Below are 18465 nucleotides of genomic sequence, written 5' to 3'. Positions count from 1 at the left end.
ATAATCCCTGTAATTCATGTTCACATTTGCACTTTACTTAATTTACTTCACATTTATGGCATCGTTTTTTTGTATATACTGTGTTGCAGGACTATCCAGTTGATGCAGAGGTTTTTTAAAACATGCCTCATGATGAAATCCAGATGTTACCAGAATCATATTGCGATAAGGTTTAGGTCTGGAAACAGCAGCGTTATCCAACATCATAGAGACTGACTGATGTAAATTTGCCTGAAAGGGGCTGAAACACATTTTTCTGAACATTACTGTGAACACTGCACATGGTTCATATTTAGCACTTCCCTACAAGACAATAAAAAAGCAGGTAGAAGAAGTTAAATGCAGTTCAGCAGTAATCTATCAATGCATCTGTGTAAAGGATGCTTCAGCTGTCAGGTTCTGATCGGGTCACGGCTGGAACTTAAATCCGAGAACAGACGCGTTTCAGGAGAACGTACAGTATCTGAGTCATTCAACACAGCTGTTCCTAACTTGATAAGAAAGATCTGAAAATGATCTCTGCACCAGTTCACCTTTGACTGTGATGCAGCCCGTCTATTCATATGAGAGCAAAGGTCCTGGCTGATCTCTTGTTATTCCACAACATCTTCCTTTTTTTTTTTCTTGGAAGAATCTCTTAGAAAACAGCCAGTGTCTGCGTTTCACACCCTGAAATCTTTCTGGCCTCTTTAATTTTGTGCCTTGGCTTTCTCCCCCAACGTTTGATCAGACCTCAGCGCACGTTGTACTCGTGTATTTTTTGTGGATCATTTTTATTGGGAACAAATTATTTCTTTTTCCTGGAAATGAGGTGATTTGTTATGGGTCCATTTTTATTTTTTAATTTTATATATATATATATATATATATATATATATATATATATAGATATATATTTTTTAGCTGAGACCCCCGTTAACCCACCAACACAGACGGGACACACACACACACACACACACTACCTTTCCCTAAAATGTGTTCACTTTTCAAAAATGCATTCAGGTTCATAAACATAAAAGTTGGCGTTCTTTCACAGACATACTCTGAGACACCCAGAGGAATTTACTGTGAAGACCCCCCACTGAGCCCCAACTAGATAAATAAAACCACTGAGTCATTTCTTGTGCCTCGTTCTCTTAGTCTGCAGATTTTTGCAAAGGATTCAAGCAGCTTGCATTGCTTTATTTTCTGCAGCAGGACTCAATGAAGCTTCAGAGCCAGTCTCTGGTTCATGAACCTCAACATCTCAGCAGGTTCCATAATGAATACGACCTTAACGTGCAGATTTACAGCTTTAACTTTAAGATATTTCTATGAAAATTGGAGGAAAGTCGTAGAAATTACAGCTCTTTGATATATGCACCACTTCTTTTCAAGGGAGCAAAGATAATTGGAGGATTGGACCTGTTTTATGTACAGACCAACGTCCTCCACCAACTAATGTTTAACAGGGGAAAGTTGTTCTGGAGTTTCTGCGTTGGGAACTGACTCTGCTCCTTCAAAGATCTTCTGGACCAATCAGATCATCTGGGGGTGTGGCTTTAGACGACCTGACAACCAAACAGCAGTGCATTTTCCAAAATACAACCAATTAGCCACAACATTATGACCACTGACAACAGAAGTGAACAACATTGACCATCTTGTGACAGTTCAATGTTCTGCTGGGAAACTTCTGGACCTGGCATTCATTGGTGTGGATGTTACTTAGACATGTAGCACCCACCCATAATGTTATGGCTGATCAGTGTATATTGCTGCATCCTGTTGCTGATGTACAAACCTCCAGTGAACACTATATAGCCATGAAGTGTATGTATCAGTGTAAACTAGACAGGTGTTGTCCTTTGTTATTTCTTTACCAGTTGAGCAGGTAGAGGGTCTGGGGTCAGATAAAAGAAAACAGCAGTGAGCTCAGAAACATAAAACGACCTGCACCCCTACAGCAGACAACAGCAGCCATATCATTACCCAGGCCTATTATGAAGAGGAAAAACTTCCCAGATCATCCTGTAACATAATGACAGGAAGAAAAATGTATAGAGAAGAAAACAACGCCATCTGTAAAACACATCGACGCTCAGAGTCAGACGAGTGAAACAAAGACGATTAGACAGGGCTTCACAGAACAGAACAGACGGACCTAAACCATACTATGAAAGAATCCCAAGGGTTCCTGAAGGTAAATGTCACCTGATCTCAACCTGATCAAGCTGCATTTTTATAACTGAAGAATAAACTTAAAGCTGAGACCCAGAAACAAACAACAACTGAAGACGTCCACGTGTCCCAGACCTCAAGGAGTCATTGCATACAAAGTATTATGGATAAGGTGAATTTTAAAAATAATTTGTCCCTTAAGACAGCGGGCTAGGGCCACGTATCTCTGGTACATCCTGTGTCACATCTTTCATACAAAATGGTTAAGATTGGGGCCGGGTATTTCTGTTTGGAAACTTACGTCACAATAACCCAATGACCCCAAACATGGTGTGAAAGAATCCCAGGAGTTTCACTTTCAATTGCTGAGGACAAAACACTAAAAGCAGAAAGACCAACAAGCAAACGAGAGGGCAAAGCAGCATAAAGGAGGAAGCCAGTTCTTTGGTGATGTCCACGGTTTCCAAACTTCAGACAGCTGAAGCCTGCAGAGATTTTTAAAAATAAAATTTGATTTCAAAAACGGGAAACTAACGTTTGGTATTGCTTCTATTTCCTAAAATTGATTTGATTTGTGGTATTTCCACAATCTTCTCCCTCTAGTTTCTCGTCTTTCATGTGTCTTTGCTTTCGTCCAGCTTTAAATCCAGTCAGCTTTCAGTCCTGACGTTGCTCTCAGGTTTTGGATCTCATGTCGATGTTTTTTATTCACGTGAAATTATTCTCCCAAGACTGCACCGAGATTTCTAATGAGTGGTACAGGGAATGGCATATGAATCGACATCGAATCTTTCAAATGAAGATTGATTTTTAAACCCAGCACTACGGGGAACTGAATGGAAGTAGTTGAGCATGTTAGCATGCAGGCTGTTAGAAGCAGTAACGTTCATATCTAAAATTAAACCTGAAAGGAGGCGATCAAACACTTTTAATTTCCTTTATTTTATTCCTGCCAGCGTCTTCATGTCTCCAGCTCCTTTCATTGATCAACTCAGAGGAAGTGAGATGACGGGTTTACTCACAGGAACATCACTCTCTTACATAACGCTCTTCAGTTGCCATTTGTCTGTCGTCTGCACACAACTCACACAGTAAACATTAACACCACCAGGACGGAAAAGTCACGCTGACCTGACGGCGGTCTCTCCTTCCCTCTGGCCCAGATCTGTTTGTAGGTACATACAGAAACACAAGCCTGTGTTATCACAATATGGACCCATGAGCATTTCTTCCTGCACAAGCACACACAGGCTGACAGTCAATAGATGTCCACGTCTGAAACCTGAGTGAGGCTTTCTGCTCCGGAGACAAAGACGAGAGTTCTGGTTGCAGAGCGGTTATTAACTAAGAGAGGAGATATGTCAGTTAAGCTCTCTAAGGAGTTTCAGGCTGGGAGGCACAAAAGGAGGAAGAGTGTTCACCGATTTGTAATTTGTGGATTAGTTTTATGAATGGCTGAACGTTTCAGCATTGTTTTGAAAGATTTCTGCTGATACTTTAGAAGTCCAGTAAAATGTGTTCTACTTTCAAAACTTTTCAGTTGTTTAGATTAGATTTTTGGATTATATTCTCTTGCAGGCATGTGGAGGTGGTCACTGTTTTGGTTTTGGTTGAAGATCTCAGCTAAAATGAACCACATTACAATCTGATTTCTGTCTTGACTTCTCCACAGGGCTTCATACAGGTCGTCTTCTTCTCACGTCAACTTCTAAGCAATTCATTCACATTTTATAAATAATTCAAGTTTAGTAAACCTCAGTCTTTTATCTTACAAATAAAAAAACTATTATTTGTGAAGGATTATGTTTGTCAGTCTTTTGTTGTGTGGACCTTCAATGAATATGCAACGCTTTAGATGACAGAAAAGACAAGAAACGGCCACTGTTCCTTTCCAATAGGGCTGCTAACCCTTCATTTTCTGAGTAGTTGGTCAATCTCTAGTTAATGTACCATTTTTCTGCTAAAGGTTGCTTCCGTCGACTTAGAACATAGTGGAAATTTCCAAAAACCAAGCTGAAACAAGGTTGTTGGGTTTCCTGTAGATGTGTCATCCAAGTCTAAAAGGCTGGTGTGTGTGTGTTTTTGTTTTTTTTTGTTTTTTTTTTTGGGGGGGGGGGGGGGGGGGCAATTGAGGAAGTCCATCATATGACTAGTCTCTGTTAGTAAATGGAAATCTACCTGGTACAATTTTAGAGGTCTACATGTGCAGAAACAAAGTGCTGCCATGCTAGCCAGCATCACCATCAGCATCACCATTAGCTCTAGCTCAATGCAGCCCAACTAGCAGCCTGTGAGTCACATCTGGCCGACAGAAGCCAGATATCTGGCCCATGTTTTGTCATACTATGTAATAACATGTACAATAAAATGTGAACTGCTTTGCTCCGCAGCTGTGTGCGGCCTTCAACTAGCTTAGCCGTCTGTGAACCACTTAGCATCAGCAAGCCTGCACGAAAAGACGCAAAGTAGAAAAGCGCCAGTTCAAATCTATTGGCACAAGTCCCACCCACTAACATGGAGGGGGTGGAGCTTATGACCTATACTGGGGCCAGCCACCAGGGGGACAAAGTAAGTGTGCAACTTACTTTGTTGTTCGTTAAATAAACACTGACTTCCTAATTTTTAAACAATGTTTAATTGTGGCCGACGTTCAAAATCCAGACAAAGCACTAAGTTGCCCTGCAGGCCCACATTTACCTCTCCACCTTCTGAGACACAAACACTCACCTGCCTGTGTGACACCATGTGATGCTGAAGGGAGGTGTTAATCTTTAGTTTTTGCACTGAACAGTGGGCTGGCTCATTCCAGCAGGTGACTCCTCGGAGATCCTCGGCCCAGGTACAGACGCTCCTGCAGCTGCTCCAGCTTTAATCTGCACAAAAAAACAAAAAACAAACAAGGTAGGAACTGTTCTGAGTCTTTTACAAATCAATAAGAGCAATGTCAGGATGATTAGATCAAAGTGAAATCTGGAAAGGACCTGTAAAAGGATATGAAACGATGTCTGAGTTAATGCTCTGGAAAATATTAACTTTTTAAAAAGGACCAGATTTAAAGTATAATAAAACTTTTTTGGCTCCCCAGTGAAACTAGATGTCACAAGTTGTTTGAAGGTCTCACAGAGAAGCAACCAGGGCAACTGGTAATGTGAGCTACAGTATTAAGAGCAGTAACACAATGCCTGAATGGTGTAAAAAACGAAAAACACAACACGAGATGTGGTCAAGGTGATAAGTGCCGTGCCGTGATCATGTTTCACGCTGAAAAGTGTTTTAGTCCTGGGTTACGTTGCACTGATTTGAAATAGTCCTTTAAGTAATTTGATTTAAAAAGACAAAGACAAGAAGTGAAGGCGACATCGCTGCTGACACAACAGGACCGACTCTGTTTCATAAATATACGTCTATTGATTGTTTAAACAGAGATGACTGGAGACTCTGAAGGTCATGTTGGTCCTGACGAGAGATCATGAGGCCGTTCTGGCAAATGAAAATCAGAAATTGAAGAGCAGCTTTATAAGTTAGACCTGAACACAAAGAGAAATGAAGACAGCGGCAGAAACTTTCTGAAAAATCAATCTTAAACTATTTCTGAGGATGCAAAACTAAAACCGAACACGTGCTCCAGTTCACCTGGCACGCTAGAGCTCGGATAAACCATTAACCCTCGGGAGCAGGCGGCTGAGACGTTCTCATGTAAAAACATATTCTGACCTTTAAACTGCATTTATAAAACCCTTCTACCCCAGGACGTCCAACTCAGATCGACACATCGACACGCTTTTTAAGAAGAGCTCAGCGAGGGGTTGGCTTCACAGGCGAACTTTGGTTGGAAATACTGTGCAGGACGGAGGTTTTGAAGGTCATTAGAGGTGGCAGAAAGCCCCGGGGCAGAGCTGAGACTAGCCACCCGTGTACGCGGTTCTGTCCCAGTGAACCACAGATGGGTGGCACAGTGTCATTTGCAGTAAGTGAGCATGTAATGGAGTTGTAAGTGCCCCGAGCAGGAGAGGAAACAAGCCAATTGCCCAAGTTGTTTCCAGAGTTCATCCCTCGATCCTCGCAGTCGGCCGTGGATGACGGTCCTTTAGTCTAACTTTAGAACACAAAGGGACACTGTGGAAAAACCTCAGAAATATAAAGGCTCATAGCTGTGGGTGCTGTGGAAACTTCATGCCAAAGGTCGGGAAGTGTTTTGGTTGTAAGCGCTCGTTCAGTGTGAAGTCTTGTTTTGTACACAGAGCAGCTTGTTTCAGGTCATGAGCTCCATAAATAAAAACGGCACACAGGGAACGGAGTGGAATAAAAACCATTAGTTTTTATTGCTCACAATATTCTGATGATTGTCCATTTACTGAGGAAACAGAGCAATCTGATATGTTACAGTGTAATAAGTAGACGGCTTGTGGTGGAAATTCCTCTTCTGGGTCTTGAACCATTTAAAAACACATTCAGTTCTAATTAAAAAGTCTTTTCATGGCCCACATGCTCTTATAGTCAGAATCAGTACATTACATAATAAAAATGACAAATTAATAGAGGATTAATTCTTTTGAGTTTATGGAAGATGGAAGTATCCTGATTTTACTTCTCTGCCGTCTTTATTACAAATTCTACGTGGACTGCCAGAACATTCGTCTTCATCATGTCTTGATCCAGACGCTGGAAGCTAAATTAGAGCCGCTAACACAGCTGAACTACCGTATGAACTGTAGCTGCAGCACTGGACTGTGAAATATTCAGATAAATATTATTGTGATTGATTATACTACGAGTAACATGTATCAGGTAAAAAGCCAACAATCAAGAAGGTCCTGTGAGAAATAGTGTTCTGGTTTAATGCAGGCTCTCCTTAAGCTTTGAGCTGAAAGCTAAGCTAACATACTAGCATGTTTCTAATGTTTGGCATCATGTTGGCATGCTAACGTTCGCTAATTACCACTAAAAAGCACAGCTGTAGCCGATGGAAATATTTTTGTTGCTGGCATTTTATCCTCTGGGAAACAGAAATGTCTGCAGCAAATTTCTTTACAGTCTTGTTGAAGTTATTAGGGTCCATCCCTGAGGATCATGAGTGAGTGAGTACAACATTAAGAGTAGTTGATTAGCACGTAAAGCAAATGTTGAGATCCTTTTACCTCCGGGAGCCGCTAGTCAAAGTCTCGGAATCACATGGGTAGATTCTATGGTTCATCCTTTGAGGACCATGAAAAGTGTCAATCCATAAACCAAATGTCAACATATTTCACTTGATGAGTTACCAAAGAAAGTAGCTTAAAGTATTAGAAAGTATTGAGATTACAGAAGAAAGTAGCTTAGGGTTCATCCTCTGAGGACAATGACTGTCCGGACAAATTTTTGCACCAATTATTAAAGCAGATGATGAGGCTGTTGGTGTGCTGATGGTGCTTGGGGAAAAGTAAGAGAATCGTAAGGTAGAGGAAGAATGGTTCAACCTCTGAGGACAATGAAAAGTGCCAATTTATGATTGAGAGTAGCAATGTAGGAAGAGGAGCAGGGTTAATCCTCTGAGGACTTTTACTTCTGGGTACCAAAAGTCAGGGTGATCACTAAAGTAGATGGAGTAAGATTCATCCTCTGAGGATCATGAAAGGTGCCAAGCCATAAAGCAAACATCTCAAGCCATAGATTTCACTCTATAAGTGAAAATCTCCAACCTGGTGATAGAAAGGATCATGAAAGTAGATGCAGTAGGGTTTCTCCTCTGTGGACCGTGAATGTATTTTGAATTACAATTCCTAAAGCACTGGATGAGAATTTAATTTGTTGGTGGTGCTGCTAGAAGTGAATCACTAAGACAGACTGAGAAGGGTTCATCCTCTGAGGACCATGAAAACTGCCAATACATTAAACAAATGTTGAAATATTTCTCTTGATAAAACTTCTAATATGCTTTTAGAGCTAAAAGGTAGGAGGATGGGGTAGAAGGGTTCATCCTCTGAGGGCCATAAATGTCTGAACAAGATTTTGTCCCATTTCATTAAACAGATGATGAAACTTTGATCCGCTGATGTAGTGCTCCTTGAGGAAGAGTTAGTGAATCACAAGGAAGGTGGAGTTGAGTTCAACTTCTGAGGACTGAGCAAATGTTTCATTTGAGTTGTTAAATAGCTGCTAGAGTAAAGATCAGGGGACTGTTCATCCACTAAGGACCACGAATGTCTGAACGAGCTTTGGTGCCAATCTATAAAGGTGATGATGAGATCTGATGTGTGGAGTGTCCATAAGTCAGGTGGACTAGGATTCGTCCCCTGAGGACTTTGCACACTGCATGTGTGCAATCACCGGCAGTTTGATTTCAGACCGATAACCAACGATAGCAACAGTAACTCAGCATCATCTGGTTTTCCAGAGGGATGCTGCTTTTCTTCCGCCCCTCTGTACATATCAGGATATTTAGGAGGGGATTATGGGAAGCTAATAGGACATTATTGCTATGACCTCATGGAGTGAGCTACTGGCAGTGGGGATGTTTGCTGTGGCCAGGAGAAAGTGGAGTCTGTGAGTGGAGCCCAGTTCACTCACAGTCAGATAGCGGTGATTCAAACCCCATTTGTTTTGGGCGTAGAGGATGCTCTCAGTGGTTTGGCTGTGATTGATCCTTCCTCTGCCCGTGATCGCACCATGACACTATTCCAGTTTCCACATTCATTTTTCCCCTGCTAACTTAGACCAGTTCAGTCCCGTGGCGCTTCCTTTGTTGGCCCTCTGACAGTTCTTTGACCTCCACCCAGAAAAAAAAAGAAAAAAAAAAGGTCTTGGGCCATTACTTGTGGACAACAGCAAACATCTGCATGGAAATAATGTTAGAGCTTAACGTTACTGGGGCAGAAGAAATCCGACTGCAACACAACACATCCCTGAACAGATCCAAGTGTTCAACATGTTCTGTACCTGCACTGATGCATTTTACAGAGCAGTTTATCACCACTAATACGGATGCAAATGCAGCGTTTTAGGGTTTACCCCCCAAGGACCAGGAGCGCCTGCGCAAGATTTTGAGATAACTGAGCGACTGTGATCTGCTGATGTGGTGCTGCTTGAGGAAAAGTAGAATTGTAAAGAAGTTATTAGGGACCATCCTCTGAAGATCATGAGTGAGCAAGTACAACATTAAGAGGAGTTGATGAGCATGTAAAGCAAACATTGAGATTGAGATCCTTTAACCTCTGGGAGCCGCTAGTCCAAGTCTCGGGATCACATGGGTAGATGGTAAGGTATGGTTCATCCTTTGAGGACCATGAAAAGTGGCAATCCATAAAGCAAATGTCAAAATATTTAATTTGATGAGTGAAAACTGACCAACTGGTATAGGAAACACCAGGGGGATAACCCAAGAGAGAAACTTAGGATTTATCCTCTGAGGACGATGAATGTCTGCACAAGAGTTTTGCACCACTTCGTAAAGAAGAAGATGAGACTGCTGTTGTGGTGATGCTTGTAAAGTAAATGGCGTAGGGTTCAACATCTGAAGACCATGAAAAGTGCCGATTCATCAAGAATTGAGAGTAGCAAAGTAGAGAGAGTAGGGTTAACCCGTTAATTTGGTGGTAAAATATACACCAAAGGTCAGGGTGATTATTGATGGGGTAAGGTTCATCATCTGAGGACCATGAAAGGTGCCAATCCATAAGGCAAAAATCAAGCAAGAGATTTTACCCATTCTTGCATGTCAGTTCAGCTCTGTGGGAAGCTTCCTTTGTTTTTTTTTCCTTTTCGGATATTTGGTTGGATTAACTTGCCACACCTTCCAACACCTTTTGCTGCATCACAAATCCTCATTAACTGTTATTATTTCATCCAATCCTTTGTTTCTTGTGTGCGTGTCTTGCACTTGGGTCTTACCTCCTTGCTACACCTGTGAAACTCACATGACTAGAGTCTGTTAACGACCAGGCACTCGCCTGTAGATGGAGAAAACTATTAATCCTGTTTGCCTTCTCCAATGAATGGTCCTCTAACAGCCTCAAAGTCTGTACATCACATCAATTTACAACAACATCTGAACATCGGTGCAGAAGAAGTTTCACCCCTGTTAACGTCTTAAAACTGGAGTCAATAATGGACAATATCCGTTCATTGGAAACAGGATCAAAACAGTTTCCTTGTGAGTCATGTGAGTCTCTGAGGGACAACACTCACAGATGTGTGATTCAATTGAAACGTCTTCAAGAAACTCAAAATGCACGTTTCAGCTTTTTTTGGACATACCATGACCTGGATGACCAAGATCCTTTCAAATCATCATGAGATGATGCTCTTCAAAGTTGGGGGTGCTAATCCAAAGGCGTCAATATGGCGGCTTGGAGGTTGTTATCTAAAGAACTGTCTTGGTGGGATGTTTATGTTGTCTGAAATCTGCTGGAAGGAAGCAAAGGAGCCCATACCAACAAAGCTCCATCCTCAAGAGAAGGAAGGAAATCGAGGTTCCTATGTTCAGGAAACGAAAGTGGCGCCTGAATTGGTTCCAAATTTTGAGAGTTGTCTTGACTAAGACATGAGATACTAAGATAAGACAATAAACCTTTTAACATGCTTGTTCCACTCCAACCTCTGCCCAGAAGGAATCTAGAGATTGCCTTAAATAGTGCGAGTTCTCCACGCAAGGAAAAAAAAAACAAAAAAAAAACGAATCAGTGGATAAACAGTGCGCCCACCAGCGAGGACTGTTGCGGTGGGTTTTGCATCTCCAAGCAACTGCCCCATTACGATTAAATCTTTTGACACAGGCAGGAAAAAGAGAATCATACATGGTAAACATTCCCAGATTGGTTTCTTAAAAACAGAAAGGGAGACAGAATATTAAAGAAAACCCATAATGGGAAAACAACTAACCAAAAATAACCTTTTTTTCCTTTGTCGGCTGTTGTTGCTGTCAGAAAGCAGTGCTGATTAAGCATTTCTGTTATATGTTACAGGAGGGTGAGGATGTTTTTTGATACACAGAAGACTCTGATCTCAATTGTTTCCTTCAACAACAGCAGCCGGGAAGGAAAAAAACTTGGAAAATGGGCACGTGAATGGATGTTTTCTGTGTCAGAGCAACAGGAAAAGTCCTTTTAGGATGTTTTGAATGAGCTACACAGAACAGGCAGCATCAAAACATTACATAAATGAATTGATCCTGGATTACGACACATGCACTTTCACATGCTTCGAGACTGAAATGTTTAGACTGTAAAAATGAAGTCGGCAGATTTACTGCTTCCTCTCTGATTCAATTGTTTCTAAGATGAATATGGGATTAAGCTGGAAGCCTAAATCTGGACTAGTGTGTCACATTTGTGGACTCCTGCATCCTGATGTGGGTCGGAGGTCAGACGGCTTTCAGTAGCTGTTCGGTCTCGTCTGCAGAGGTGTCTGTCTGCTGTCTGTCATGACCTCCATTACTCCACTGACCTCCGCTCAGGCAACGTTGTGGGTCAGTTTAACCACAAAAAGACAACAACAAGCAGCACAGCTCCCAGTCCAGGGGATTGATTCACACCTGGGTCACAAGCTAAACACAATTTATTACACAGAATGAACAAAAAACACCAAAAACGAAGACCTGGCAGCCAAGGCTGAAAACTGGCTCTATTAGTTTTATTGTGAAATTAGCAAGAAAAGCAATAAATTGTCACATTTAAGCGAGAACCAGCACAAGTTTGGAATTTCTCTTGAGTATGCACTTTTATTTTTTTACGATACTACAAAAAACAAATGTGCAAAACATCAGTGTGCATTAGCCTAGCCTGGTGTAGGCTAGACCCAGTTCTTAGCAGAATCAGTCTGGTAACTCTCCATCTCCTCCAACCAATCAGAGACATTTAAACTAATCAGATGACGTGTATGACTACTGTTACTCTTCTGTCCATCAACACATTAAGCCCCGCCCCCAAGAGTCTGATTGGTCCGGTGGATTTTTGCAGGAGCAGAGTCAGTTCCCAAAGGAGAGACTCCAGATAAACTTTCTGTTGCAAACAAATGTGTTGGTCGGGGGTAGTTTGTTAGCTTCCAGGCTAGCATGAGGTGATTTCTTCGGTTTTATAGTCCTGCATCCGACCTGCAGGGGGCTACGGCGTCAAAAGCAATGTGAGCGAAACCATGTTGTAACTGAAGTTAACAAATGTAGATCAACTGGGTTTTTTTTTTGTTTTTTTTACTGAAATCACTGCAGCTAAGAGCGTATACTTCAGAGTAGATGGTTTATAGAAGACATGAGCAAAGAAAAAGCATCTCGAACCAATCACAGCTGATACTGTTTAGGTGCATGTCAGGTTACGACAAAGCTATGGCGTGGCCACGATGATCAACTAAATATTAAGCTTTAGAGAAACTAAAGCTAAACACATAACATTTTAATGTAAAGGCTCAGAGTTAGTGCGTTTCTGCTGATTATTACTGCTCTGTTGAATAAAACTAAAGCTAAACATTCTCTGCCGTCTTCCCCCAGACTCTGGAAGATGCGTAAGCAGTATACATCCGTGAGGCCCGCTGAGGAAGTCATTGTGAAGACTGAAAATGGACCTCTACCCAAGAAAAACCGCTATGTGCGTAAAGAAGGCAGCTGTAACGTTGTGTTCCGCCACGTTCCCGAAGAGTGGCTGCTGTTTGTCACCGACATCTTCACCACCTTGGTGGAAATCAGGTGGAGGGTGATGTTCCTGATCTTTGCCCTGTCTTACATCCTGTCCTGGCTCTTCTTCGGCGTCATCTACTGGGTCATCGCTCTCGCTCACGGCGACGTCAAGGACCCCGGCAACGACCCCTGTGTGTACGAGGTGCGCAGCTTCACAGCGGCCTTCCTCTTCTCACTCGAAACTCAAACCACCATCGGATACGGCTTCAGAGGAATGTCCGAGAACTGCATGGTCGCCATCATTATCGTCACCGTGCAGGACGTCATCAGCTGCTTCATCGACACCTTCGTCATTGGGATTGTTGTTTCCAAGATGGCGTCGGCGAGAAAGAGGGCGCAGACCGTGGGCTTCAGCAACTGTGCAGTCGTCAACCTTCGCGACGGTTTCCTGTGTCTTTCCTGGAGAGTCGGGGACTTCCGCAAGCACCACCTGGTGGAGGGGACGGCTCGCGCTCAGATCGTCCGCTCCACGGTGCACGCCACAGGGAAGTTGGACGTGACCTACGAAGACCTCGTCATCCAGCAGAAGGACATCATCCTGGTCACACCCACCACCGTCTTCCACAGAATCGAACCCAGCAGCCCACTCTACAAGATGAGTCTGGTAGATCTGCGCAAAGCGGACTTTGAGCTGGTGGTGTCGTTCACCTACACGGACGACTACACCGGTATTCTGCACCAGACCCGAACCTCTTACACGCCGGCCGAGATCCTCTGGGGCCACTTGTTCCAGGAGATGATCAGGGTCACCAAGAGGAACTACAGGGTGGACTACAACTTGTTCAATCACACCGCTAAGGTGCATGTGCCGGAGATCAGCGCCGAGGGCTACGACCTCAAGAAGCAGCTGCGGCCCTCTCCTAAACCTTCACCCCGTCATTCTCCCAGATGTTCCCCACGACCATCTCCGCAGTCACGGCAGCAAAATCAGCAGGAAAAACATCTGAAACCGCCGACGGTGACGGTGGAACTAGTGAGTGACGGCCACCCTGAACCCAGTGTTTCCCCATCTCAACATCTCTCAACAGAAAGTCAACATCAAGACACTCTGACTCTACCAAGTGACATCACGAGTGAAGAGATTTAAAAATACAGACTTTGAGCTTTTTCAGAAACACACTGTGCCGGTTGACTCCTTCCAAAACTTCCGTTGAGGACTATTGAAGACACTAAAGAATAAAAAACACCTGAGCTTTAGATTTGAGAGTCCAAGAATCATCTCTTGTTGGCTTTAAAGACCCGTTCATCCAGCACGACGAAGGTTACCGAACAGATCATTAACTCTGGGTTTCAAAACATTACAGAATTACCATTGTTTGTTCTTTTAGTTATAAAACATGTACTTTTATAAAAATGCCATACCAACTTCTCACTGTTCCAAGCAAATAAAGGAAAACAAAGACCAACGTTATAAACACAGAACTATCCATCTAACTCTTAGCTAATTTTAAAATGTTCAAAGAGGCTAAAGACAGCTAGCAACATCTGGGAGGACACCCACCTGTCATTCTAAGAGATGAGTTCTATGAAAATTCTTTCCATACAGTTGTCATAAATGGAGAAATTAGCCAAAGAGACTAAAACTATTTTTGTACCAGGCTGTAAACATGTTTTCTTTCTGCTGTAAAGTGCATTTTAACATAGAGGTCTGTGGGGGATTGACTCATCTCAGAGCCAAGCCTCTAGTGGACATTAGAGCAACTGTATTTCTTTAAATGTCCACTACAGATAATGTGTCAGTAGATAGAAGAGGGTTATAGTTTATCGTCAATGCACTGTATGCATCAAAGGTTTAAGGGCGTTTGGCGTTTAGCCACTGAGGGCCCACTTTCTCAGTGTTCATCAGGGGGCCCCAAACAATTACTTGGTTTGCCTCTTCTGATTGGTGGGCCCCTGTGCACAGATTATAGACACATTTAAATGAATATATTAGCAGCCTAGGACTTTATTACACAATAAAACCACTAGAGGACGATAGAGGTCAGTGTCATTATTGAGACCAATGTTAAATCCAGTTAGGACCTGAAGGTAAAACTATAAATAAATAAAACAGTTCCAGGTACAATGATAAAGAAGTTTGTCTGTTCTTAGTGTCACAGTGAGTGGGTTACAGGTTCAGTGCAGAACAGTATTTCCTTTCTTTCTTTCTTTCTTTCTTTCTTTCTTTTCTTTTGACACTGGAAGATAATGTCACATATTTTTTTCTGTGTTCGTTGTTTGGAAATTTAAAGCATACTGCAGTGATCACGTGATGTGCTCCAGAACAAGGACTGAGTGGACCTCCTTATTCTCCTACGTCTCATGTTTGAGGTTAACTGTCAGATGTTTAGATTAAACTTTCAGGTGTAGTCAGCGCTGATGGAAAATAACCAGACGTCACGTTTTATGAGTTCATACGGAACCTACGGACGATGTTTGTGATTGTGGTGGTGGAACGTTTAGTATATATATATATATATATCTATATATAAACTGTTGTAAATGTCACATCATATTCTACATTTCTATGAATATTAATGACAAACACAAGGTGTGAAGGATCTGTTGGAACAAATGCATTTCTAATTAGTTTGTTTTTTTTGAATAAAATCTGCTTGTAAGACGAGCGTCAGCCGTTTCAATAAAGAGATGTTTGAAATGTGTGCTCTGCTTCTTCACCCTCACTAATGGGTCGTGGTTCTGATCAGGCGTCACTTTGATGTCAAACAAAAAAGAAACCAGACCCGTCGGTAATCCCATTAAAACACGTTGTTGTTTTTTTTATCAGCTATCCAGAACAGATCCGTCCAGAGCTCTCTGTGTTATTCAGCCACCAGATCAGACAGCTGGACTTAACGTGATGCAGTTACTTTGGACGTCCCGTCAACCGGCTTGTTCCCTCAGTTTTGATCTCTGGACCGTGTCGGTGAAAGGCAAAAGTTGTCATTGTACTTTTTAGCTTCTTTTATTCTTATGTCCTGCAGAGTTCAAACTGATGCAGTAAGTAAATAACACAAAGTGCCGCAACACTTGGTTCAGTACAACACTGGACAATTTCACAAATGACAACCAAGACGTCTGCATCTTATTTTATAGGACAATTTTTATAAGACAGGATAAATTTAAGATATTTTATAAAGAATGGAAGGGCAGCGTGCACCTTGCACTTTATTTCAACCTTAGCCTTTTAGTCTACATAAATTTTACGCTTTTTACCAATTCTTTTGATAGCACAACAAAATGTGCAGATTTAAATGTAATAAGTAGAGAAATGACATTAAGATTCATTAATTTATTCATTTTCTCTAACCACCTGTCCTCTGGAGGGTTGCGGGGGCTGGGGGTGGAGCCTATCCCAGCTGTCATTTGGGCGAGAGGTGGGGTCCACCCTGGACAGGTCTCCAGCAACATTTATATATTACAATACCTTAAGACCAAGACGGCCGCTGGTTGTTTGATAGTGTCTAGTTTTGGCAACGTGTCCCTCAGCGTTGGCATCAGTTGGATCCCTCTTGGTGGCGATTCTCAGTGGAGAGAGATCGCTCTGATTGGCTTGAAGAAGAGAAACAGTAGTTCAAAGGTCACACAGAAGTTTGTTCTGGTTTTTCATCTTCATCTAGAAAGAATAAACTGCAGGGCAAGAGTCAGCTGAACCAGCTGGACGTTCAATGCGTTTTAAAACCTTCGTAGAACTAATGCCTGTTGCGTTATAGTCTAAGACCAGCCACCAACACAACAATAACCTGAGTCACCAACCTGCAGAACACAACCTATTTTCTGCAGAAACTGAGGAAACTTTGTTTTCCTGCAGCTGCTTGTAGATAAAGTCTGACTTCACATTCTGGAATCTGGTCTGGGACCGAAGCAGAGTTTGTTCTCAGATGAACGACAACTGACGTTCCCGGGACACCCGTGGTTTGGTTTACCAGGTCCATCTGACCTCCTCATCCCACCTCCTGATCCAGCTGAATACTGATGTAAGAGCTGAGCCCGCTAGCTGCCTCCCATCTGTCCAGCCTCTTGGTTCAAGGTGCTCTGATGTAAATACTGAACACCAAAATAAATATCTCCATGTTGGCAAAACACATTCTTGTTTATCATTGCTATGTTTCCCCCTTGGAGGAAACTGGAATCGGAGCTTGTGGTTATGACCTGTGATGTTGGTCACGTTAAATATTTGCCGTTCAAGTCGTAAATCTGAGTTAGCGTTTAAAAGACACCGAAGCTAACAGTTAGCAAGCTAATGGACATATTGAGACATATTATAAAATTAAAACTCTATACAACTAAATATTAACTTCCTAACGTCCAACCTTTCTGAAAACGTCACAAATCTTTACAAAAATCTCTACATACGAGGTTGTGAATACCACAAGAGGGCGCTATTCATATTCATGATAAACACCCTGAAGGCAGAACATGAAACAAAGTCTAAATGTGTTCTGGCTTAAGTTTAGACGTCAGCAGGACGTTTCAGAAAGTTATTTTTTACAACATGGCCGGCGGTCGCTAGCTTAGCATTAGCAAAGGTTGCTGACAACGGAGGGAAAGTTTCTCAGGAGAAGACTGAAGACTGAAGAAGCTACTGGGATGAGTGGTGAAACGTCTTCTCAAAAAAACTCTACAAGCCCAGTTGCCTTTTTAAAGTTTTTTTTTTGGATAAACCGTGACCTGGATGACTGAGAACCTTCACAGACACACGTACGAGGGAAAGCTCCCAAAAATGAACTTGAACGGCTTCCTAACAGCAACAACCAGCAGCTCATCAAATGTCCTTCTCTGCTCTTCATCTTCACCGGCCTACATGTAAACCCAGCGAACACGTGACATAACGAACGGTGCCGACTGAAAACCAGTCGGTCCCAGCCATCTGCACATCTCTGTCCATCCTCAGGTTTGTTAAACTGGTGCTAAGCTCTTAATGGTCTTCTCAGAAAGTCAGAGACAAACGTGATGAACAACTGATGGGTCCGAAACAGAGAAGATGAACGGACTGGGAGCAGCAACAGCTTCTCCTCCATTCATCAGTTTAAACACCTCAGATACGATCTCGTCGTGATAAATCTAAAAATAAAATATCTGTGATGTTCTCCTCCTAAAACACTTTAACAATATTAAACATTTTCATTATTTCAAAATGGATTTATTTATTAAAAGTTTGTTGGCTCAAAGCAACACTGAACCAGACCAGATAAATTAGAATATTTTATAATTTTTTTTATGCAGGAAGAAGAAATATATTTATTGAAAACATATATATTTTAAAAAAAAACTATAAAAAAGTAAATTGTTATGTTGAGCTGAAAAAAATACAATAAATAAACTAATTAATTTCTTGTTTCCTTTATAGCAAATATGTTTACGGCAATTTGGACTTTTTACAGATTAAAACCACTTTTCATTATTTCTTTCAGCCACATGTTTGTTATAAATGTATTATATGGTGATAATATTAAAGTATTAAAGGCGTAAATGTGCTAAAGTTTTAGTTTTGATCATATTTCATGATCATATTTGAATTAATATATCACATTTCATATCTAATAAAAAGTGCTGAGACTGTACCGTCGCGGAATAGAAATCTAATCAAGTCAACTTATTGTTTTGGTTTTTTTTTTTGATGATACATGATGGAAACTTTATAAAAACGCTTCTTTATTTTCTACTGAACTGAAGGTGACTGA

General features: G+C 41.7%; 1 protein-coding gene across 1 annotated transcript; it reads left to right on the top strand.

Moving 5' to 3' along the window:
* Positions 1-12259: 12259 nt before the first annotated feature.
* On the top strand, positions 12260-13889 carry kcnj16a (potassium inwardly rectifying channel subfamily J member 16a; the record flags this gene model as incomplete). The annotated part of the gene is made up of 1 exon (XM_084568188.1): positions 12260-13889. Exon 1 carries the CDS (start codon positions 12627-12629, stop codon positions 13887-13889), a length of 1263 nt encoding a protein of 420 aa, XP_084424314.1. The 5' UTR covers positions 12260-12626.
* Positions 13890-18465: the final 4576 nt, after the last annotated feature.

Source organism: Chelon labrosus (assembly GCF_963514085.1).
Source record: "Chelon labrosus genome assembly, chromosome: 19".
Taxonomy (NCBI): domain Eukaryota; kingdom Metazoa; phylum Chordata; class Actinopteri; order Mugiliformes; family Mugilidae; genus Chelon; species Chelon labrosus.
The sequence above is the reverse complement of the archived record's forward strand: the minus strand, read 5'-3'. Positions and strand labels throughout refer to the sequence as shown.